This window comes from Bolinopsis microptera, chromosome 7, assembly GCF_026151205.1.
Source record: "Bolinopsis microptera isolate Bmic1 chromosome 7, MBARI_Bmic_1.0, whole genome shotgun sequence".
Taxonomy (NCBI): Eukaryota; Metazoa; Ctenophora; class Tentaculata; order Lobata; family Bolinopsidae; genus Bolinopsis; species Bolinopsis microptera.
In genome coordinates, this window is record NC_087078.1 from 13,365,133 (window position 1) to 13,389,997 (window position 24,865).

Below are 24,865 nucleotides of genomic sequence, written 5' to 3' on the forward strand. Positions count from 1 at the left end.
AATATAACTTGAACAACTTACATTGGATCGACAATCGAATTATACTCTTCGGTATTTGATAATTGAGACAATTGTCTTTTTTAAAAATTTTAAAGTGAACATTCGCAATTTGATTTACCATGATATGAGTCTTGGGGAGATTTGAAAAGTGAAACTCAGGCGTTTTGAGCAACGTATGAAGATTGAAGCCCGCGGCATGCGTTGGGGTGAATTGTAAAACCTTCCAGTTCTATAAACAGGAGGATAATTTTACAGGTTTATATATCTTAAATTGTCAATTGTCATGGCCATGCCCAGTATTCCGTAAACTTTGAGTGCAAGTACCATGTACCAACTACCACTATTTTGATATCGACCGAAATTACTAAATATTCTTGCACAATCATGTAACTACAGTTTTACAGAACTCTAAATCACCTGCATAATAAATACCCTTGCACTGCAAGGGTATTTTGATGGGGTTCTCTAAACAAAAGGGTTGCGTGTGGGTAGTTACTTCTTATCTGGGCCAACCATCTTTAAATTGACTGCATTCCTGTCAAACTCAAAGCATTCCACGACGAAGAGACATATCACGTGCATCCTCGTTAAAATCACGTGCAGCCTCGTTAAGATCACGTGTACCTTATTAAGATCACGTGCACCTAATCCCCATCTGGTCACATGACAAGAGAAAGACATGATCTTGTCTCATTAACCACGTGACAGGTCCCATTACATAATGAAACTAGATGAAGCATGCAATCACCCAGTCTACACGCCTTGTCATGCAGGCACGGTCCTTTATAACCGTGTGCAGCACTGATCACGTATCATTTTACATTTGTTCTTGTATTGAACGTCTATAATTTACATGGAGCAACTCTTTATTCCAAAAGATATCACGGGTTCCTTTGCTGGCGGTAACGCATCACTTCACATCTCTCTAGATATGGACGCTTCTGAGTTTAATCGTATTGTGGCATTCCCTACTCATCACCGCACAGACCCTTCTACAGATACTAAGATCTCGAGACAGTTACCCATGTTTAAGCTGGATCTTTTCTCTCCTGTGAAGAAAGAACCCCTATCTCCCACTGAGAGCAACTGTACCCACATCAAACCGGAGCAGATTAAACAGGAACCAGGACTCCACATCAAGTCAGAACCGGAAGATCCAGAACCTTGTATCAAGTGCGAACCAGAAGATTCAGAGCCCTATATTAAAACAGAACAAGTGGATCCGTCAGAGATTCTGTCAACACCATCATCTCCACCGTCAGAGATTCTGTCGACACCATCATCTCCACCAACATCTCCACCAACACCATCATCTCCACCAACACCATCATCTCCAGTACCAACCCAAACCGCTAGAAAAACAGTATCTTCCTCCCGTTACCCGACATCTCAACCACCCCAGACTTGTAACCCCTTCTCAGAACGAAACCGTCAACCTCACTGTCTCACTTTACCCACTGACCAGATGATCACTTTACCCACTGACCAGATGATCACTTTACCCACTGACCAGATGATCACTCAGAACTTAGCTCTACCCGCCTACTACCTCTACAAGCAGCAAGACTGGACTAGACTGAAACAATACATCTCTACTACAGACTTCCACCCCAGAGACCACCCCCGTCTACAGGACCTGTGGTACTTGGCTCTCTACGACGAGTACAGGATAAATCGTGGTCTTTCCTCCCTTTCTCCATCTCAGAAATACAGAATACGAACCAAGAAACCCATTCCTCAAACCATTTCCTCTGTCCAATATAAATCTAACAAAATGTTCTCAACCAAGGTCAGACTGTTGTTGGATCGTTGGTATTTTGAGAAGGGGCCTTATGTTTCAGGTTATGAACTGGAGGTTTTGGCCGTTAAGACTGAACTTTCTTCTCAGCAGATTAAAAATTATTTCAAGAATAAGAGAATGAGGAACAAATGAGATTTTAATATTTTGGGATTTATTTTTATTCGTTATCTATGTCGTGTTTTCATCAAGACTGTTTTGCATTATTTAAATAGAATTATTTTTTTCGGGGATTTTTGCAATTATTATAATATCTCGATGCTATATATTGATGATCAACATTTTTACATTCATTTTATAACACCGTAAACTTGACATTTTATTTCTCCTAATTTTGTATATGAAACTTCGAACTACGGACCATCTTAACTTTACACCAGACAAATTTAAATTTTAACGAGAATAAGTTGATCTTGAAAAAAGTGGAATAATATACAATTTGTCGAAAACACTCTATTTAATTGTCGGAGATGATCAGGAGTTCCCAGTTTCACAGTTACTGAATACACTAATACAACATTTGACAAAAGTTAATTCAAATAGATAATATAACATTTAAAAACAATAGTTAAAAACTGACGAATACAAAGTTTGATGTTTGCTAATTTCATTGACAGCAAATAAATTTATTGTAATGATAAATTATACTTCAAGCATTCATAAAAACGTGCTGAACAAATTTCTCATTCTCCATCCCACATTCACCATTACCTCAATCAACCGCCTCCTTCTGAAATACGAGGGTTATATTTCAATTTATAAGATTTATGTGATAGATTTATAATATAGATAATAATCAGATGATATTAAAATATCAAGTGGTTCAATCACCTTAAAATAATGTTAGAGCATCATTTTATTGTTACGTTAATATTTACAAAATAGCAGATAGTATGTGATACTGTTAACGTGCAGGTGTGAATTACGTCTTATTCAATCCAGCAGACAGCAACTAATTCGCACCTTATCTAAAATAATATTGTTGCTATTTCTAACTTGCTGGATCGACGGTAGTTTTGTTTTGCGCTGTTTGCAATAATTGCAAGTTGAAGTAGTAGTTCATTTTCAGAACTAAAATAAAGAGAAATCGAAATTTAAACGACTTTGAATTATTATTTCACCGCCAAACATTACCAATTTTTACGCATACCTTACGAGACATATTTAAATGGTACGAAAGTCGATGGTTTTTCGAAAAAAAAACACCATGTTTTCGGACTACCAAAATTTAGGTCACCATCATTATTTTCCCGAAATTATTTTATGATTCATCAAAAAATTAATGAACAATTAATTCTATCATGAATTGCTTTAAAAATGACTTTGGACACGTTCCATTAAAAATAAACAAGCTCTGTCACTACTCACTACTTTATTGGCCACAGCGGTGAAATTTCGGTATTAGTGGAAGATAACAAACACTGTCGGTCCCCTATACCCTTTGGAGGATTATAAGTTAAGTTGAGGCTAACTTTTAAAGGCTCCTGAGAAATTGTTTACAAGATGAAACAGCTGATCAGAGAAAATATTTGTATTTAATTTTCTCTAATATTTGGTTTCATTTTTGTAAAATAAGGAGATAAAAAAATCCCCAAATACCATGATTTATTTTGGGGTACGAAATGTGGCGGTTTCCGGTAAAAATTCTCATATTTTTGTTCCCAAAGCATTTAGGTCACCGGAATTATGTCGAACATAAACATGTCTCGCAAGTTAACCCAAAACATTGAAAGAAAGCATCAGTTATTTTACTTGTTACATTTGCAGAACCATGATAACACGACACACCTTTCCAACCCTCCTCCACTTCCTCCTTTTCTGCACGTGCACAGGGGAGTGGTGCGCGCGCAACGTGGTATTTGACTCGGAGCACAACACTGCCTACGATAAGGACAAGGAGCAGTATGTAAAAGTTACGACCATTTCTTTCTCTATAGGACGTGGAGAGACTGTGTGTTTCACTGTCAAAGACAACGATCAGGTGAGAACCTTTTTAATACTTATCAGGTCAGAAGTGATTTACATTTTAAAATAATTAGTGTACAATTTGGAAACTGAGGTTCAGATATAATTCAAATGATTACTTATTTTTCTTTACTAGCTTCGTAAAAGAATCAATCCTAATGCGAAAGAAGTGCCAATACGATTCCGCATTGGAAGGCTGTACTTAAAACTAAACATCTGATAAAATAGAGCTGGATTGACCCAGAATGTCCAATAATATCCAGTCACACAATGTACATTCACTTGCACTTGATCCACCAATAGTAAGCTCATTGTTACCGCTAGCTGTAAGAGAGGGAATTCTGATTCAGAGTACCATAATAGCTCAGTTTAAATCCCACAGTCCTTCCTCCGATATAATATTTTCTTCGTTTTCTGCTTACAGTTCAGGGTACATTCCAATAACGTCCCCTTCGATCCCTACACCATGTTTGAGAATCTACGTCCCATGTACGCTTGCGGAACAGTAAGAGATGGAGGCTGAACAGAAGCTCGGTCTTCACTTATAACACCCAGTTTATTACGAGTCTCAGGGTGGAACGAGACTCTATGACCTTGATTAGGAGTGTTATCCAAGCGAGATGACTGAACCGAATAAGATGCTCTCCGTGGATGTTGAGTCGGTAGAGGGGAGTGAGGTTGTTCGGAGGGGGGCTTGGTCACAAGAGAGTCAGTGTGTTGGTGATAGGCGTGGTAACAACCCTTCATCATACACATCAGACCCAACAGCACTCCTACTAGGGTTATGATGATGATAACTGCTCGGGCAGTGTGGAAAACATCAGAGTTTATATTGTCCATTACGTAATCAGCCCCCATCGTTACAAGAGTCAAGGTAAAGCGTTGGTCACTATTGGTAGAGTGTGATTGACATTTGGCAAGTGTTCAACTAACAAATTCGCATCCGTTCATTTCACTACATAGATGATAAATATTCCCAAAGGATGAAACGAGAAGTATCACATTTAGTCAGCTTGACAAAGAACAGGCTCGTCTCTCAAAATGGCAACCAATACAAATAATATGAGCATGTGAGTGGTGATATCACGTATAATTTAAATTATATTGTCTTCGATAAATTAGAACAGTGGTATAATTCTATTCTGTGTTTAACCCGAATGGGCGTGGAATGCACCAAACTACCACACAAAGAACGCACAAAAGAACAAAGAACATGGGTCATTGTGTTCTACAACCCTAACCTGATTTGGTCCGGCAAATGACTTATTTGCCTATATTTGAAAAATATAGGCAAAAACAATATGTTTTGGTACTTTTAATGTTTATTAAGTATTCGCACTTTCGACAATAAAAGTCGCTTTCCTTTTTACTACTTTTTAAAATTTGGTTAAGTCTGTCGCTGTAATACCGTTTTTAAAGGTTTTGGGCCAATTTTTTCATTGAACCTTCATATTATTAACTCTTCGAAGGATTATGTGATTGAGCAATAGATTACCAAGTTGCAAGATTTCACACCTCAAAACTCAGAATTCGGCTGCAAAAACTTGTCCATGTCCTTCAGCTACAGCATACAGTCACAAGAGTTTATGGAACGATATCTCAAGAAGTGTACGATTGGTAGCATTTACAATTTTGTCGGGGCTATAATTCGTAATTGTTCTTCACTCAGCCTTAATCGACTTGTAACTAAGTCATCTATTACTCAATCAAATTATCCTTTAGAGAGGTTCTCGTAAGATTTACAGCGACAGACTTAACTTAAACTAAATTGAGTCATTCGCCGGGTCAAATCATGAACGGTTTTGGTGTATGTTAAACAGTTTTGGTGTATGTCCCCTTAAAATTAAACAGTTAAAGGGAAAATTAAGTTAACAAAATAGTCATACAGTTTGATCGTGAATGTCTTAACCGTTGGACAAAATTCAGGGTATAATGATCACAGTACTATTCTCAATTCATTATTACCGCAAAATATTTGTCACGTCACATGATACTGTACTTAGTAGTGTCCAGTTTTGTACCAAGGTAATCTTGTTGACTAGGAGAAGAGGGTGTTTCTTCAGCGGAGGCTTGAGGAGGGTCGGAACCTTGAGGAGGGTAGGAACCTTGAGGAGGGAAAGAGCCTTGAGGAGGGTAAGAGCCTTGAGGAGGGTTGGAGCCTTGAGGAGGGTTGGAGCCTTGAGGAGGGTAGGAACCTTGAGGAGGGTAAGAGCCTTGAGGAGGGTAAGAGCCTTGAGGAGGGTAAGAGCCTTGAGGAGGGTTGGAACCTTGAGGAGGGTTGGAACCTTGAGGAGGGTAAGAGCCTTGAGGAGGGTAAGAGCCTTGAGGAGGGTAAGAGCCTTGAGGAGGGTAAGAGCCTTGAGGAGGATAAGCTGAGGATGGCTGAGTCGGTTGATTGGGCAAGTAAGGACTTCTAGGAGCAGTTATTAGAGGACTAGCAGGTTGAGGAACCGGGTAAATGGGAGCTAATCCAGACTGTCCTGCTGCCACGTTTCCAGATGTGTAGACTACCCCACCACCAAACGTAGGAAAATTACCTTGACGGTAACATCTGATGCACACACACAACCCAGCCAGCAATGAAGCGAACACAACTCCACCTACGATAAAAGGTGTAGGATTTTCAAAAATCGCTAACCCAAATGAATCGAGGAATTCATTCGTTGGATCCTCTGCCCAGTCATCATCTGCGGTCCATCGATTACTCATATTGTGAGCAGCGATTGTTATTTGAGCACTTCGGAGCTCTTCAAAAAGCCTCAATATCAATTTGTTCTACACACAAGACAAATAAAATATCTGAGTGTAGCAAAGAAAGATATTATCGAAATAGAATCAATCCACATAATGATCCGTGCGCATATGGGATATGTTAACTGACAAGGTATAATCACCACAAAGACTAATTTATTTAGTCTACCCAAACACAAGAACTAATTCCTTTCTCCAGTCAGCCCACAAAGATAACAGCACGTGAACTAGCTTGGGTCTTGATCCGAATCTTCACTGTGACTAACATTTAGCCGACATTAGACTAATCTTAAGGTGTTGCTTGGGTAATACATTAAAACCCCGATTAACCCCGGAGTTTGGGGGAAAGGATACATCCGCGGTAAATCGGGGTTTATGGATACAAGGATAATTTAAGTTACACAATTCTAATTATTTACAAATGTGTAGGGATAATTTAGAAATGTTATATAAAACTGGTTTTTTTTAATCGAGTTTGTATGGTTCAATTTTATTTTAAGGTCCTATAGCATTATGCACATGCCAGTATTTGAGTGGAAATCTGGGCTCTTATAATAGGCTGTATAGTGTATAGTGTATATTGTTCGTACACAGAGAGAATTGAATGGATTGCTCTTGCTGTGGCAGTAAATTTTGTAGGATCTAGAGTTTTGTTGGAGAGCAGACCGTTAATCTTTGGGGGCAGGGGGTCTTCATGGAAATTGTCTCAAAATCGACTTTTTAGTTTTTTCTGATAGAGGGGAGTGATATCTATCAGATGCTTTTGATCCCATGGAAAAAATATCGTTCCAAGCTAAAATTATCACCGGTCAAAGGTCAGCGCTTGTGTGTAATTGTATTGCGATTTTTGATCACGCGCCCTGAAAATCGAGTCTTAAAATCTATCTTCTACAGTTTTTGAAAACCCTGAAACTTTCAAGATATGTTCTAGGGATCATTTACTTTTAGAAGATATGAGCTTCCATGAAGACCCCCCTGCCCCAATTTGGGGAAAAGAAATGGCCGCGGTAAATCGGGGTTTTAGTGTATCCGGTAATATGTGAATGATCCCTTTCTGTCAACAACATCTACACTCACACTGCACACATCTCTGAACAAAATGAATTTATCGCCCGCAAACAGCCTTTCTTGCCGATAAATCCTATGCTACTCTGTACTTTCCTGTGCTACTATGTACTTTCATACTATAGATATAATATACCTTATCGGACCTTATTTGGACGGACATTAATTGAACGCTGGAGGCCCTAACGTTCATCTTAATGTCCGTTCAAATAAAGTCCGTCCATTTAAGGTCTGTCCAAGTTAAAGTCCATTGAATTTTTTTCAAAAATTTTTCCACTTTTTGTCCAGAATATGACAACTATAATGATAACTTAATTATGCCGTAAGTTAACGACGGAAAGGTTCTCCTTGGTCTGCCGGAGGCACAGAAAACTCTGTGCCATATACTAGTATATGATGTTTTCAAGGGTCACTTGGCGGAAAAAGTCAACGAAATTATGGCACTCAACAACAAAGTTCATGAGCTAGTCCACGCCAACATGACAAACTTGTTGCAGCCTCTAGAAATTACGGTAAATCGTGTTGCCAATATTGTCCGACGTTGTTATAGTTCATATTACTCAGGGGAGGCAATGAAACAGTGCTAGGAAAGTTCCACGTGATGTTAAGGTTAACCTAAAGTTGTCTAAGATAAAACCACTTCACGCCGAATGGCTTGTAAAAGTTAACACTGAAATGCAGGACCGGGGTAGTTTGATTAAAAAAAGGTTTCCATAAAGCTGATAATCACTGATGCTTTAAGCAATAAGCATGGACTATTTCATGGACGAAACCCCATTTGATGAAGATGATATGTGATATTAGACACTGGTCATGTACACATATTTGAACATTTTTACTGGTTAACGACTGCTTTTCTTACTTACTGTATAAAAATGGATTTAAGAATCATTTGCTGAAATAAAAAAACATTTTTAAAAATGAAAAAAAATTGGATTTTTGATGGTTTTGAATGCCTTCTAGCGTTCATATTAATGTCCGTTCATTTAATGTCCGTCCAAATAAGGTCCGATAAGGTAGTGATTCCTAGTTTAGCAAGTTGACAGTGGTTACCTAATGACTAGGAGAACTTGTTAAACCGGTGACCGACAACTAAGAACCTCTCATTCAGGCTCCCGCAGGTATCACATCACATGGCCCAATCAGTGACGTGTCATTTGTGATGTGATCCATATTCTAGCCATACTAACAGCGGGACAACCAAGAACCTGGGTAGGGTTCACATGACAGTTTAGTAAGTAGCTGTGTATTATGAAGTATAATAATAAGTTTCTGTAAAATCCGGATTGGAGTATTGTTTATAAGTCGCATTGTTGTAAAGTATATAATATTAAGAAGTGTTCGAGCTCAAACTTCTAGCACATGGAATGTTTAAAGTATCTCCAGAGGTTCTTAGTTGTCGGGGATATGTAAATGTAATGATTGGTTCTTAGTTGTCGGAGCTGATTGCATTTCCCAAGCTAGCATGTTAATTAGTTAATTAACTAGGTAAAATTGACAGGTTATTAGTTGTCCGTCAACCTGTTAAACTACGAGAGTAACCATGACTGCTGCCGAAAAGCTGGAGTTTATCAAACTTCAAAGATATCTGGTGGTCATCTCTTCAGTGGTCATCTCTTCAGTGGTCATCTCTTCACTACTCAACTTATTATCACAGATCTAGATGGCCGCTTATAAACAGATGAATCTGAGGGGTTTGGTGGCAACCTTTGGCAATCACCACTGATATGGGGTTCTTTAAGATTAATTCGAAGTGCTTGTATGCTCAACCTGATGGCTCTACACGAAATTATACTCCTTGTGTTTGGAAACACATTCTATACTTAAATAGGAGGTTTTCACTTTTAAAAATTTATTTGTTAAAGATGAATGAAGCTTTCAGTTTCAGTTTAACAATAAAAAGTTAGTAGAAATAAATCAAGTCCTTTCAGAGATCACATCTCTCCGTGTCCCCGAAACCGCTTTTTCTTTATCAAATAGTGAACGATAATGACAATATTTTACCGGGGTAACCACAGCGCTCCAATACTCTATCTTACAGTGGTCATGCTCTATCTTATAGTGATAATGCCACAGCCCCCTACGAAGAAGAAGAACGATAATGACTTTTAAATTCACATTAATAATCCTGTATCTGGTCAAAACCTGGCACAACTTAGCGAGTTTAGAAGGTTTGAGATGTTATTTGTGCTCCCTAGGGTCTCTACTTCAAAAAAAATTTGGGTGGATAATTTTTTATGTTTGTTTAAACCCGTGACCACGCCCTTTTTAAAGCGTGGGAAAATTTTCCCAAAATTATTGAAATTTGCCTATAATATTTGATGGGGGTCTCTAAATGGCTTGATATGATGCCATCAGTATTACTAGAACATAATAAAATAAAATTTGGGTAAATAAAAGTGTAGTGGCACCCTGACCACGCCCATTTACACAATTTTTGGCGGAAAATTCGGAAAATTCGAAGTTGTTTACTCTAGCAGCAGGGAGGTGTTTAGTTTGTATTTAAACTGCTGAATCGAGTTAAATAGGTTATATAAGTAACTTAATTCAATTAATTGGGCATGTTGAGCCATTAGTTCAGCCTTGGGGAACCACGCCCATATTTCATATTAGGCGCGTATGTGAGAAATTTTTATCTCAGCTTCTGAAGGCCGTAGAAACTTAACTTTGGGCTTAAAATTACCGCAATATGTAAGTTTATATTGACACCATTAAGGTGCTGAAGCTCTCCAGGACTTACTTTTGGATAAAAATGAGAAAAACTGATATAATTTACTGAAGCGCATTAACAAAAAAAACTTCCCTAGCAGCTAGGTTAAGTCAAGTAGGCACATCAATGTATAAAGTTTTACTCGACACAGTGTCCTTCGTAAGGTCTAAAGGTCATTCTGGGCTAGAATAATTCGATTTTGGGTGCCCACTTTTATTAGTAGTCCAACCCTGTCCTAGCTGTGGTAAAATTTCTAAACTGCCCTCAGGTGTAAATATATGATTTTTCTATCCATCTCAGCTCCTGAATATTGTATGACATTCAAGATAACCACAACAGCAGAATAGCCATATTTATATACATTATGCAAGCTATGAAGCAGTATGGGGTGCATAGTTTTTGAGATATTTATTTTTAAAACATGATTTTTAAATGTATCTTGGGCTACCGCATTTATCTTGGGCTACCGAATTTATGTACCAGCACCATCAGCTCATCTTAGAAATCACAAACAACCCGCCGGGCAGCTATCTCTAGTTAAGCTCATTTCAGTACCCGTTGACTATAATATACCCGTTGACTATAATATACATAAAACATTATCGATTTTTACAATCTACACACTATTTTCAACCTACCCTGTATGCCCGCTTTTATGTCAGTACAACCTCATCTAGCAAAGTCCAGCTGAAGCTACTAACAGTTACCTCCAGCCCTATCCTATTATTACTTGTCCCTCCAATCCTAGCTCTTTCCACCGTGACCGACCTCAATCTCATTTAGGAAACTCCAGCACTAGCTAACTGCAGCTCTAGCTATCTTCTGCTATTATCCTTTCCCTCCAATATTAGCTCTTTCCACTGACCTCCGGTTTTAGCAACTAACCTTCAGTTATCTCTAGGCTCCAACTCTACCCTGTTGCTGCCCTCTTCAACTAATTGTAGCTTTTAGCCTGCTAGCTATCACCAGTATCCTACAAATCTAAATTTTATAGCAACCTTTTGGAGGTCTTTCACATTATATTAAGTAATCATTTTTGGAACATTTTAAAAGAGCTTTAATTGTAGGATGTTGATGCTATTACATGGATAGAGTAAATTGCAACAGTCGTTGCTGGAAAATGATAAAGTTACTTGAAGAACACAAATGGATGGAGCAGGAAGTTATTGGCAGAAGAACTGGAATAGTAGGCTTCCAGTGGCAGCTGGATAGAGCAGAGGGTAAGAAACTGACCGGTCAAAGGTTTTGGCCACCGGACCGGAAAAGACAGGATATTTTGGTTTGCCGCATTTTGCCGGACCGGAACCGGGTAATGTCGGCCAATCACTAAGATTCACACTCCCTGGCTCGTAGGACTAACCCCCTACAACTAGTATACCAGTGAAAGCAGGATTAATGAACGAATAGTGTGACATTGGGTTCTCAACCATGGAAATTTAGAAGTCCCTACATGCTGTTCTTTCTGGCTCCATGTGCTAGTTAGGGGTCTGAGGTATCCGAAAAATCATGTTTTGAGTACCCAAAGTGTTCTGGGTGCCAGGAATGAGGTTATTAAAGCGGCGAAAATGACCGATTTTGGACTATTTATGAGCTTTTTTGCCCATTTTCATGAGATAAAGAATCAGGAAAGCTGCTCTAGATGATTGAAATGGTTGATACCAATGAGGATACACCCAACACACATAAATATTCGTGATTATGTGATTTTAATGAGAAAAATATGATCCCAGGGCCCGTTTTATACCAAAATTTGCAAAAACCACTCGCACTTGTCAAAGCTTCCTCATTTTAGACACATTTAATGATTATTATGGTATCTAACTTATGGTGGATCTGATAGGAGTATGTCTTAGCTTCATTTTAAGCCATCAATGAGCATGCTGGTGTGTATGAAAGTACTTTTATCCTCCCGTGGCCGTCCATTGATATAGTCTGGGCCATGCGCGCGCGCGCGCTTTTACAAACATGAATTTTCTCCCTCAGTATCTATGCTATCTAAATCTTTTAAAGACATGATTTGAATGCTATCCTACTCAGCACATGAGTGCTACAGGATGGTGAAAGAATTTCTATAAAAAATCGTTAAATGTGGAAGATATGAGGTCATTATATGTGTGTGTGCGCGCGCGCGCTTTTACAAACTTGATATCCTCGGCCTCAGTCCTTTCACATATACTGAGATTTTGTTTCAAACTTAATTGACTCTGAACCGAAATTGCCAAAGGAAACAGATAGTGTAACTCAGAAAGACCACAAATGTATAGTTTGTGAGATATTGAGGTTATACTCCAAATAATTTACAATGATGTCACACCAGAAAACCTCTATTTTTGGTATATTTAACCTCATATCTTGAACGCGCAGTACTGGATTGAGCTAAACTTGGTCAGGTTTTGTAGCCCTGACTATCCTCGATCATATGGAACAGGAATAAAACTGTTTAGATGTTAATTATATTAGGCACTTAGTTCTGAAAAGTGAGAATGTCATTAATACTGCTTTCACTGATACGAGTATAGTGCCTTGGCACAGAGTGCAAGTGGGTTAGGGTTACTGAAAAGGATATAAGCATCTCAGGCCATCCCAATACCGGAAGAGAACTGGGGGTCACAATGGTGAACAATTGTGAAAATGGTGAAATTTTACAATGGAAACAAAATCATTCACTTGAAAAAATTAGAATGGAGTTGAAGTCACTGGAAAGAGCTAGAATTGGAGGGAAAAGTAATATTAGGATAGGGCTGGAGGTAACTGTTAGTAGCTTCAGCGGCTGCACGACTTCCAGGCCCCCCTATTATTATGGGTCAGATCATATGACGTATAATTAGTGATGTGACGCATAATTAGTGATGTGATCCACCAGCTATGATTTACAGAACATGTGATTTGAGTCATTACAACAAGTCAGTAATGACTTGCTGCTCTTTAATAATTCCTAAGGGATATGCAGGGAGCAGCCTCACCTCACTGTCCACAATGACTGACCCAAGGTAAGTCTTCTCGAAATAATCAACTTTAGACATTAGCTTAGGCAAGTTTGTCTGTATATAGTACGTTATTTCAGAGAATACTTGCTCGACATCAGATCGGCTCACTCCTGTTGCATGCCTTTGGCACGTACGTCTGACATCCCTAGATACGAGACCCCCCCCCCCCCCCCCCCCCCCCCCCCTTAGCTTTAGTAAGAGCTCCCTTCCCTTATGTGATATACGAGTCGAGCGGTCAAATCTTAAAGATCATCAGATCATGTTTACTTCTTAATGCACAGCTATGATACATACAGAGTTAACATGTGAACTCTACCCTGTATCTCGCCCATTTCTAGGTCAATTAAATTCTACCGATGGATCACATCACTAATTATACGTCACTGATTAGTGACATGATCTGATCTCCATGGGACCCCTAATAATGGGGGGACCTGGAAGTCGGCCTCCTGCTTCAGCTGGACTTTGCTAGATGAGGTTGTACTGACATAAAAGTGGGCATATATTATAGTCAACGGGTACTGAAATGAGCTTAACTAGAGATAGCTGCCCGGCGGGTTGTTTGTGATTTCTAAGATGAGCTGATGGTGCTGGTACATAAATGCGGTAGTGTTGAACCTTTGTTGTATTTTTAAGCGCAAGATATATTTAAAAATCATGTTTTAAAAACAAATATCTCAAAAACTATGCACTATAGACCCCATACTGCTTCATAGCTTGTATATAAATATCAATATGGCCATTCTGCTGTTGTGGTTATCTTGAAAGTCCTACAATATTCAGGAGCTGAGATGGATAGAAAAATCTTATATTTGCGCCTGAGGGCAATGTAGAAATTTTACTACCTAGGCCAGGGTTGGACTACTGATAAACGTGGGCACCCAAAATCAAATTATTCTAGCCCAGAATGACCTTAAGACCTTACGAATTTTACTCGACCGTGTCGAGTAAAACTTTATACATTGATTTGCCTACTTGACTTAACCTAGCTGCTAGGGAAGTTTTTTGTTTGTTAATGCGCTTCAGTAAATTGTATCAGTTTTTCTCATTTTTATCCAAAAGTAAGTCCTGGAGAGCTTCAGCACCTTAATAGTGTCAATATAAACTTACATATTGCGGTAATTTTAAGCCCAAAGTTAAGTTTCTACGGCCTTCAGAAGCTGAGATAAAAATTTCTCACATACGCGCCTAATATGAAATATGGGCGTGGTTCCCCAAGGCTGAACTAATGGCTCAACATGCCCAATTAATTGAATTAAGTTACTTATATAACCTATTTAACTCGATTCAGCAGTTTAAATACAAACTAAACACCTCCCTGCTGCTAGAGTAAACAACTTCGAATTTTCCGAATTTTCCGCCAAAAATTGTGTAAATGGGCGTGGTCAGGGTGCCACTACACTTTTATTTACCCACATTTTATTTTATTATGTTCTAGTAATACTGATGGCATCATATCAAGCCATTTAGAGACCCCCATCAAACATTATAGGCAAATTTCAATAAATTTGGGAAAATTTTCCCACGCTTTAAAAAGGGCGTGGTCACGGGTTTAAACAAACATAAAAAATTATCCACCCAAATTTTTTTTGAAGTAGAGACCCTAGGGAGCACAAATAACATCTCAAACCTTCTAAACTCGCTAAGTTGTGCCAGGTTTTGACCAGATACTTTATTATAAACAGAATATAGGGAGCTGTGTAGTGTGTATGTATGTCGTCATCTGTGAAAAACGACCTAAGAAATAGAGTTGGCTCGAGAAAATGCCTCTAGGTTAGCCTGAGGATTTTCACCTATTGAGGAGGTTCGTGGGAAACATGTCGGTGGTCTGAAACCAATAGGAGTTGCTCGTGGGTTAGGTTTTGGCGATCTGTTACCAATAGAAGTTGCTCGTGGGATAGGTTTTGGTGATCTGGTCCCGATAGAAGTTGCTCGTGGGTTAGGTTTTGGTGATCTGGAACCAATAGAAGTTGCTCGTGGGATAGGTTTTGGTGATCGGGTACCGATAGAAGTTGCTCGTGGGTTAGGTTTTGGTGATCTGGAACCAATAGACGTTGATCGTGGGTTAGGTTTTGGTGATCTGTTACCAATAGAAGTTGCTCGTGGATTAGGTTTTGGCGATCGGGTACCAATAGACGATGCTCGTGGGTTAGGTTTTGGTGATCGGGTACCGATAGAAGTTGCTCGTGGGTTAGGTTTTGGTGATCGGGTTCCAATAGACGTTGCTCGTGGATTAGGTTTTGGTGATCGGGTACCGATAGAAGTTGCTCGTGGGTTAGGTTTTGGTGATCGGGTATCGATAGAAGTTGCTCGTGGGTTAGGTTTTGGTGATCTGGAACCAATAGACGTTGCTCGTGGGTTAGGTTTTGGCGATCTGTTACCAATAGACGTTGCTCGTGGGTTAGGTTTTGGTGATCTGGTCCCGATAGAAGTTGCTCGTGGGTTAGGATTTGGTAGTGGGGAAGGTTTTGGTGGTGGGGAATCAGCAGGGGCAGTTCTTGTAGCTGGCTCAGTTACAGATTCGGAGGGTCTTTCCAAGGTGATAAGAACTCGGTTGACTACGTTATCTGGTTCTGAGGCCCTCTTCACGACCAGACGAGGTGTTCTTGGGGGTGGGGTGGGGCTGTTACTTTGACGTATTCTTTCATTGAAATTTCCATCATAGATAGACGAAGTTAGAGGGGGTAGCACTACAGTAAGGGCCCTTTGATCGTAAGCTGTGATAACCTCTGAAGAAGTGCTGTGTTCTGTAGTGGATACTACAAGATCAGGAGCCGTCTCAGAGGGTTCCGGCACAAAAGGTAGTGTAGCTGAATCAAACACTTCGTCCTTGGGTCGAGAGAAATACTTTTTATAAAAGTGAAATGTCAAGTAGATCACAAAAGACAGCCCTATAACAGCCCCAGCTACTATGAAGAAAGTGACAGCGATTTTGAGTTCCCTCCATTTCGCCGCCATGAATTTTCGGTTGAGAGACGTGGATTGAGTCTGGATGGCACTGGGATAGTCAGTGCTGGGGTAGTCAGTGTACATAGTTCCTGGAAACACAAAATGGGAGTGTAGGTTGCGATGTTGTGTTAGAACAATTATGGGAGCTTTCAACACAGATGATATCTACATTATAAAACAAGAAAACAACGGAAATTTGATTTAATCATTAATCAATACCTTGATACAAAACCACAAAGTGATAAATCGCAAAAAAGGTTAAACCTGAACAAAAAGAGAAGAAATCATTTATCTACACTTTGATAACCTGATAGAAGTAATCAAAAGAGCGTTAGATTGGCCGAATCTTCAATTTTAGTGAAATTTCATTATCACAATGCTGCAGATACACTGTGTTAAGCCAACGTAAGACAAAGATTTGTGAAATATCTGTCTAGATTAAAAAAGGTATGATGACTACAGTGTATTAAGGTACAATACCGAGTGCGACCCCGGCCCGTGTTACATTTCTTTGGATATGGGATTGTATTGACAGTGAATTGGCAGTGGATAGTACAAAGTCAACTCAAGGCAATTGGTTGTGTACCAGGGACAAAAGGATTTCGCGATTATCTTGGCAAAAAATCGCGATACTGCGAATTTTAACAGACTATACATTAAACTATACATCAAATTTGTCGCAAATAATGGGAAAAATCGCGATTCCGTACATGCCGCGATTTCCTTTTGTCCCTGTTGTGTAATGTGTACCACACATTCATACAGATCTATGGGTATCATTCGGTGAGGAGAATTATAAAACCTACCGGAATTGTGACATCTAAAGCTTTATCTTTATTTCTGTGCATCGTTGCAATTCAATATTTTCATCAAAGGTTGATGCAGTAGCCTTAGTATTACCCTAATCTTCGTTCAGACTCGGTGTAGATTAAATGCTTTACAAATAAAATCGATGTGAGCTATAAAGAAAATAAATTTGATCAACTTGAGAGTGCCTAATAGTTTCAAACATTCAAATTAAATATTGTAACAGTTATCCAATCAATAACAACTTTAAGTTCTATTACTGCTATTTCATTGAAATGCTCAGTGAAAAAGCCTTCGAAATCGAAGTGGAAATCCAAAAAAAGTTACATCTTCATCGTATTTTTGTAACTTTGACATATAAAAAAGGGAATCGTCATCTTGCGAACGAATCTGACGAAAGGCCGTGGAAAAACGTCGAACACTAGGAACAATCTCGCTCTAAGATGATAAAGATGTTACCGGACCGCAATTATTTAAATGTCCGTTAGCGTCTAGCGATAAACATGTTAAAAGAGTCCTGATTCTTGTGAATGGGCGATTCACAATTAAATCTGTACACTGTTTTGAAAAACTTTTGAATTTGTCTAGAACAACATATTATTACAGTTTTTCTTGAAGCTCAGTGGGCATGGAATACTGTTCAACCCTTCAGGAACTTACCCTTCAGTTATCCTGAACCTAAGGTACGGCGTTCTGGTTCCTAAATAACAGTTTCTGAAGTACCTGGCTTTTGTTCCACACTCACTTCACACACAGGAATTTTAACATCCGGAGCTGCACCTTCCAACGACTCCTTTTTCACACCCAACGGACTCTTTTTTTTACGCCGGAATCCTGGAGATGGACCTGGCGTGATGTGGTCCCCAGAGACAGAGAGTGAATTTGAATTGGAATTTCCTCCTAGGTCAACAGCAGCTGGTGTGCCACTCTCATTCCGCTTACCTCCCAGTGGACTCACTGCTGGTTGCTTATTCGTCCGGCGAAATCCCGGGCTTGCACCCGGTGACATTACATCTCCAGAATGAGGCACTACACGAGGTACTGCATGCGGCACTGCATGCGGCGCTGCATGCGGCGCTGCATGCGGCACTGCACGACTAACTTTGCGGGTGTAAAGCCCGCCCGTATTAAGGTACATGTTGTCCCAGTTAGAGGGATCCTTCCCACCAGCAGGGACTATTGTCACTTTTCTCATTATGGCGGTGCTAGGTCTCGGGCTTCTACCCACTAGATTGTGACCTGCTGGTGCAAGACCAGGGCCAGGTTTGGAATTGCAATTGGACCGGCTAGCAGGAGTTAGTCCAGAAGGATTACTTAGAGAACTATCCTTTTTCTCAACCTCACCGTACTCTTTAAGATTTCCTTGCCTCATCATATTCAAAAGGAGCTGCTCACGCTTTCTAAAATACCACCGAGCAATGAAAAACCCAAGCGAAGCAACAATGACAAACACAATGGCCAGTGCGATAAAAGTGTTCTTGGCCGAGCCGGATAAAGAGCAGATGCACGTTGCTTCCCCATTATTAACGTGAGCACAGCTACAATCCTCCATGAATGTTTGCCTACACTGTTTGGATGGTGTTGGCTTTATGAGAGAACTGTAAATGTATTTACATTCATTTTTTTTGAGTTTCTGGTTAAAATCGCAACTTCTTTTTTCCATGTCACAAGGGATATGTGCTTTTGTAAGTTCATCCACACAGAATCTGTCCCAGCACGGAATTCGACCGTTGTAGGCGTCGGACTTCACACTACTGATCAAAGTTACCAAAACCAACATTTTACCCAAGAAGAACCGCAGCCTCGTATTCATCTCGATTTTTACAAAACTTTTCTGACGATCACTGAATAATCTTCTATATTTGGGTTATCAAATGCAGGGGAAAGGTCCCAGCGCCTATAGGAAAAAGATAGTGTGAAAAATAATTGTATGAGCTTCGTTGGCGACCAATTTGTCGATATCACCAACTACTTCCAGCAAACAAAATGCAAATGACTAGAAATGGATCAAAGCTCTAACAGTCGAGAAGAATTTGGTACTATAGACAAGGTATTTACTCCCTACGCCGTTCTTACTGTCAAGAATCAGTGTATGGATATTAGGATAACAATTCAGTGTTCACAACAAATGATGTATAACGACAATGCGGTTAGGAATGCGAATTATTCGACTCACGAATGGACTTAACAACAGGGCGGCGTTGATAAATTAAAATTTGTCTCTGGGTTAGGGATAATCTTTATTCCACAATGGGCGAATAGTATTGCATTTCTATCAAGGAAACTAGGGAGTAGGGATGGTGAAAAGAATTGCCGAATCTTTTAGGATTCAGCTGTTTTCCACTTTATTGTCACACCCATTATATCCTTGACGAATGAAAAAACTTCTGACAAAACCGACCAAGGTTGGCACACTCTTTCAATTACAGTTACACAGTACAAGCATATAAGACAATAACAATGCATTTAATATCCTTTCTGATGATAAAAGATGATATAATGGATCATGTATAATGCAAATGTATACTAATGTTCTAACTATTAAATGTCTCCAAATAAGATGATACAATGTCTTCGGTATTCTTTAAAGTTATCTTTCAACCATCAGCTCTAGCCAGCGACGTGATAATCAAAGATCTCCGGGATAGGCACAATGGTCAGCTTCTTGAAATGATCATCTCAAAAAAATCTTTAGAAATCATCAACATCGTCAACCTCCAGACCGAGCAGGCTGGGCAGTGGAACAAGAACTGATCTTCTTTGCAGCCAGAGAAGTTGTACTGGACATGGTTTTCATGGACATCTGCGCAGGCAAGTTCAGCCGGGAAAATGCTTTGTTTTTAACGCTCTCCGTAACCCACGTTCTCAAGGCAGCCCCTCTTAAAATGAGGATGGCAGGATTGGCAGCACTGTTGATATAGGGGAGGATGTATATGAGAATGAAGTTGGGAAGTTGCATGTGAGAGGGTGTACCACCCTGGTACAGGATAGAGAAAACACAGGAGATAACACTCAGGGAGTTGCAGATGAAGAAAGTGGTGGTTAGGAGGGCGATGCTTACGGTGATCTGGTTTTGTCTTTTAACGTTAGCATTGCTGGCGGGGCCCGGTGTTTTGTTGGTTGCTAGTGTAACGATCTGATGGATCATGCAGATCGCTGATAGAAAGCTTGGTAAAAGGAAAGGGAGCAGGTTCAGCATGAAAGACACGGCATACCAAAAATGTCCATCGGATACGAAATTTTCGATAAAAATGGTGCCTCCACTTGCAACGTAGAAGCAGTTTTCCAGCATCGAATCTTCCAGTAAAATATCCACTCCACTTGAACTACGAGCCGTGTCCGCATTCTTGGCAATCGTCCAAACGTCCAATCCGAGAATAACCGTCCAGACTACTGGAACTATAGCCACCAAGCACATTACTCCCTTGTAAGGTATCCTATCAAAGGGTCTTGCTATGTTGATACTTCTGACTACAGATAGTATAGGTGTGTATACAGCTGATACCCTTATTGAGAGGGAGGCGATGAAGAACACGGACCAAATGAGCTTCACCCTGCTGGAATCATCACCCACATCAGCTAGCTTTATAACCAGGTACATTCCACAGATGATGGAACTGATGCCGGTGATGAGGTCGCTCGTAGCCAGAGAGACGTAGAGAGCTGGCACCACAGTCCTGATCTTAGAGGAGTAGAAGCTTATAACAAATGGGTTTAAAGCGAGGGATACGCCACCTAGGATGAAGCAAAGCACAGCTAGAGTGGATGTAGTGGTGGTGTCATCTAGCGCTGGTGTAATTGGTTCAGGTGTAGTAGGGATCTCTGGAGAGGATGAGAATACCGGGGTTTCCATTCTTTTGCTGTCAGCTAAAAACTGGAGAGAATTTTCAGGTGATACTGTCTACAGTGCAGTTTTAAATTTTAATCAATGTTTATATCAGGTTTTATTTCGTTCTGGTAGGAATTTAATATCAAATCCATGACGAACACAAGCAAGTCTAGAGGCGGCAAAAATATTTTAAAATTATACTGGTCGAAACGGCAAAAGATGGGCATTTTCTTAAATAAAACGGCAAAAGTAAACAAATCAAAAGAAAAGTTGAGAGACACAAAAAAGATCATGGAGATTCAATATATAATTCTGTATGCCACAAATCTGAGTGGTTGTAAATTAAAATAATGGTAGGTGGCTCCAGCACTAATGATATCTGACGGGGGCCACCTCGTTGCATTTCCAGCACCTGCCATAATCAAACCAACAATAGTATTTGCGAATTACGACGGCAATAAAACTACAGAGTTCCAATATAATTTAAGAACAGTAGTGCAATGCTGACGCCTGACTGTTTGATTCGTCGACAAGGTTATCTGCAGTAACGATGGGTTGATTGCGTTGGGTGCACGTGCAGCTAATAAACTGCAGCCAGCACGTGCAAACGATTTATCGTAGCGTTAAATTGGGGTAATATTAAGGTAAAGTGTTTATGAAGGACAGCTGCTCATTATAGCCACCTTTTTTACAGCCGCAAATTGAGAACATAAATCTTTATATTATAGTAACTGAAATGAGAAGAAACTATAAAAGCGGTTCAATTGATGCCATTTTTTTGAGCCTCCGAGCAGAGTTTGGGGAATTAGATTAAAGAAATAAACAAGACAAAGTGAGAGAGTTTTATTTCACAACCACAACCTAATAGTAATTAGTAATGGACATTTTTATTTTCTACTAAACCCAAAACTTTATCTCTTCTCATTTAGCTGTACATTACTTGTAACTATTTGTTTCTTCAGGTCGGGTCAGAGGGACGGAAATATTCGTTTACGTTTGAGGATGTTGAGAGTATCTACAACTTCAAGAACACCTACTTATTTGCTCTAGCAGTCCCTAAAGTTAAATGTAAGTCAAATATTCCACTATAACTATGGCATTCCATGAAACACTGTGCACTTCCATTCTCCGGAAATGAGTTGCTACATGAGATTGGTTTCTTTGTTGGCTGAAATATCAGTCACATTTCCCCAGGTCTATGTGACTGTCCTGGAGCTGAGAAGCACTGCTCCCCAGACCGAGCTAACTGCTGGGAGATGGGTTAGGTGGAGCGGACAACTGTTTTGACTACTACGAGAGTTATCAGAGGAGTAGTGGGTGTGGGCTACTAGAGTGGCTAGGACAAGCTGACGTGAGTAGCTAGACTATCTAGACTAGGCTGACCTGAGTAGCTAGACTATCTAGACTAGGCTGACGTGAGTAGCTAGACTATCTAGACTAGCTGACCTGAGTAGCTAGACTATCTAGACTAGGCTGACGTGAGTAGCTAGACTATCTAGACTAGGCTGACCGTGAGTAGCTAGACTATCTAGACTAGGCTGACCTGAGTAGCTAGACTATCTAGACTAGGCTGACCTGAGTAGCTAGACTATCTAGACTAGGCTGACCTGAGTAGCTAGACTATCTAGACTAGGCTGACCTGAGTAGCTAGACTATCTAGACTAGGCTGACGTGAGTAGCTAGACTATCTAGACTAGGCTGACCTGAGTAGCTAGAATATCTAGACTAGGCTGACCTGAGTAGCTAGACTATCTAGACTAGGCTGACCTGAGTAACTAGACTATCTAGACTAGGCTGACGTGAGTAGCTAGACTATCTAGACTAGGCTGACGTGAGTAGCTAGACTATCTAGACTAGGCTGACCTGAGTAGCTAGACTATCTAGACTAGGCTGACCTGAGTAGTTAGAATATCTAGACTAAGCTGACCTGAGTAGCTAGAATATCTAGACTAGGCTGACCTGAGTAGCTAGACTATCTAGACTAGGCTGACCTGAGTAGCTAGACTATCTAGACTAGGCTGACCTGAGTAGCTAGAATATCTAGACTAAGCTGACCTGAGTATCGTGATGTCGTTAAATGAGATATATACAAGATCAGTGATCACTCACAATTCATTCCCACAGAACTGAAAGAAGGGTAAACGCTATGCACATGCTCAAACAAAGGGTTAAACAATTTGTCAGGACCCTAAATTTGTTGGTCCCCAGCAAGTGCACCTGTTTCGCGGGCTGTGGTACTGATGTGGTAAACAGTAACTAAAGATAAATAGACAATTTATAACGAATAAAGGCATATTATATGTATATGTTCTTAGACATAGAATAACATTACAGCGCCCAAAAGTGCAGCTGGTTCTCATTGATAAACTATAGCCCTCTAAGATACCAAGTTCCCGGCAACTGTCTTCATTGCAACCAATTTTACCAACAAGGTCACTGATCCGGGTGATATAATTGGAAAATAATAAGGAAAATGTAATGGACCGTCTCAAATTAACGGGAAAAATTTAGAACACATTATGATCGAGCATGCATTCATTTGAGAAAGGGAATTTGGAAGTTTGTTATGCCGATTTAAGCATGCAGGTGACATGAAACTCCAATGTAGCCACATCTGATCTGTAACTACAGTTTCCTGTTGCACAGATGAACCTCGAATCTAACAATATTTCATAACATCACTAATATTTCCAGGTGTGCTGTTCAGTGCAGATAAAACAGCGAGGAAATAAGGTTTACAAAGCGTTCGAGCTATCAGACTCAGCCGTGAGAGCAACCTTTAGCGTGAAGAAAGGGGCGGGGGTCAAACAAACTCAACATGTCAATCTAGAGAGTGGCAGTAAGTCGTGGTTGTGATTTCTCAGTTTATCATACACAGATAAATTTATGATATACATTGTATATCTACTCGGGAATATTATAGCGGGTTAATTTATGACTGGGAAAATTAATGACCGGGAAAAATATGGCGGACTTTCCCAAAACCCGCCAAATTATCCCAGTCATAATATTCCCGAGTAAGGTACTCAACGAGGGAAAGAATGCAACAACAGAACGTGCTTTGTTATCTCTAAATCACCAGTTTAATTTCAGGTTCTGTATTCCCGAAGCTAGAGGACGACTACATAGACAACATCTCGTTTGATAACCCTGGTAATATAAACGGTTTGTCTGATGGTTGGTACTTTGGCTCTGCTGACGGTCAGGACGTTCAGACCAACGTGGAGGTATTGTTTTAGTTGGAAAACAGTGAACCAGTAAATATTGGAGGGGGGAGGGGGGATTAATTCCGAGCCACCTCATGTTTGAAAAATCGCACCAAGTGCAGTTGAACGACGCGGACGAAATCCCTGATTCCCCGAAATCCCTGATTCCCTGATAAAGTTAATAATCTTCTCCTCTGACAAAGATTGTCACAGCAGACCCACCACTGAAAACACTCTGAAAACACTCTAAAAACACTCTAAAAACACTCTAAGTAAACACTCTACCCCAGGTAAACAGCCTAGCAGAGTGGGATGTTAATAAACTGGGATGGTTCAAACTAAAAGACGGCCGACCTGATTTTAACAAGGCTCTTGTTAAACAGGCCTTCAGAGGACAGGTATGTAAGAAGATATTTAGAACCAAGTTTAAGTATTATTGATTAATATCATTATTATTAACTAAAAAATATAATAGCATAATGATACATCTTAAGTTGAATGTTTAAATTCGATTGATAGAAATGAGACGTGTCCTGTCACCTTTGCGAAGGATAAATAAGTGTAACAACTCGTACCACTAATCTTTCTACCATCACTATTATCTAGGTTAAAGAGTGCAATAGTGACGATATTGAGGTAACATTTGCCTCTAAATTCATCAAAGAGAACAGCTTGGAGGAAGGACGATCAATTGCTGATTTTCACGGAGCTACAATTGAAGAGGCTGTAAGGGACAATATTCATCGAACAGTCACTCTGAAATACCACAGGTTCACTTATATTGACTTTATTGTGTTC

General features: G+C 39.9%; 3 protein-coding genes across 4 annotated transcripts in view; 1 reads left to right on the forward strand and 2 right to left on the reverse strand.

Moving 5' to 3' along the window:
* Window positions 1-853: 853 nt before the first annotated feature.
* LOC134818718 (homeobox protein ceh-32-like) lies at window positions 854-1,933 on the forward strand. Its single transcript, XM_063828361.1, has one exon. It carries the CDS (start codon window positions 854-856, stop codon window positions 1,931-1,933), a length of 1,080 nt encoding a protein of 359 aa, XP_063684431.1.
* Window positions 1,934-2,319: 386 nt separating this feature from the next.
* The window catches only part of LOC134817834 (putative histone PARylation factor 1-like), a 36,073-nt gene continuing 13,527 nt past the window's right edge, over window positions 2,320-24,865 (reverse strand). For both annotated transcript variants that reach the window (XR_010160577.1, XM_063827173.1), the window contains exon 10: window positions 2,320-2,528. The gene's annotated coding sequence lies outside the window, so the exon portion shown is untranslated. The remainder of the gene's footprint in view (window positions 2,529-24,865) is intronic.
* Window positions 15,014-16,309, reverse strand: LOC134818719 (uncharacterized). Its single transcript, XM_063828363.1, has one exon. It carries the CDS (start codon window positions 16,307-16,309, stop codon window positions 15,014-15,016), a length of 1,296 nt encoding a protein of 431 aa, XP_063684433.1.

Coding starts and splice junctions, on each gene's coding strand:
- LOC134818719 (XM_063828363.1), bottom strand. CDS start 16,309: ATGTACACTGACTACCCCAGCACTGACTATCCCAGTGCCATCCAGACT.
- LOC134818718 (XM_063828361.1), top strand. CDS start 854: ATGGAGCAACTCTTTATTCCAAAAGATATCACGGGTTCCTTTGCTGGC.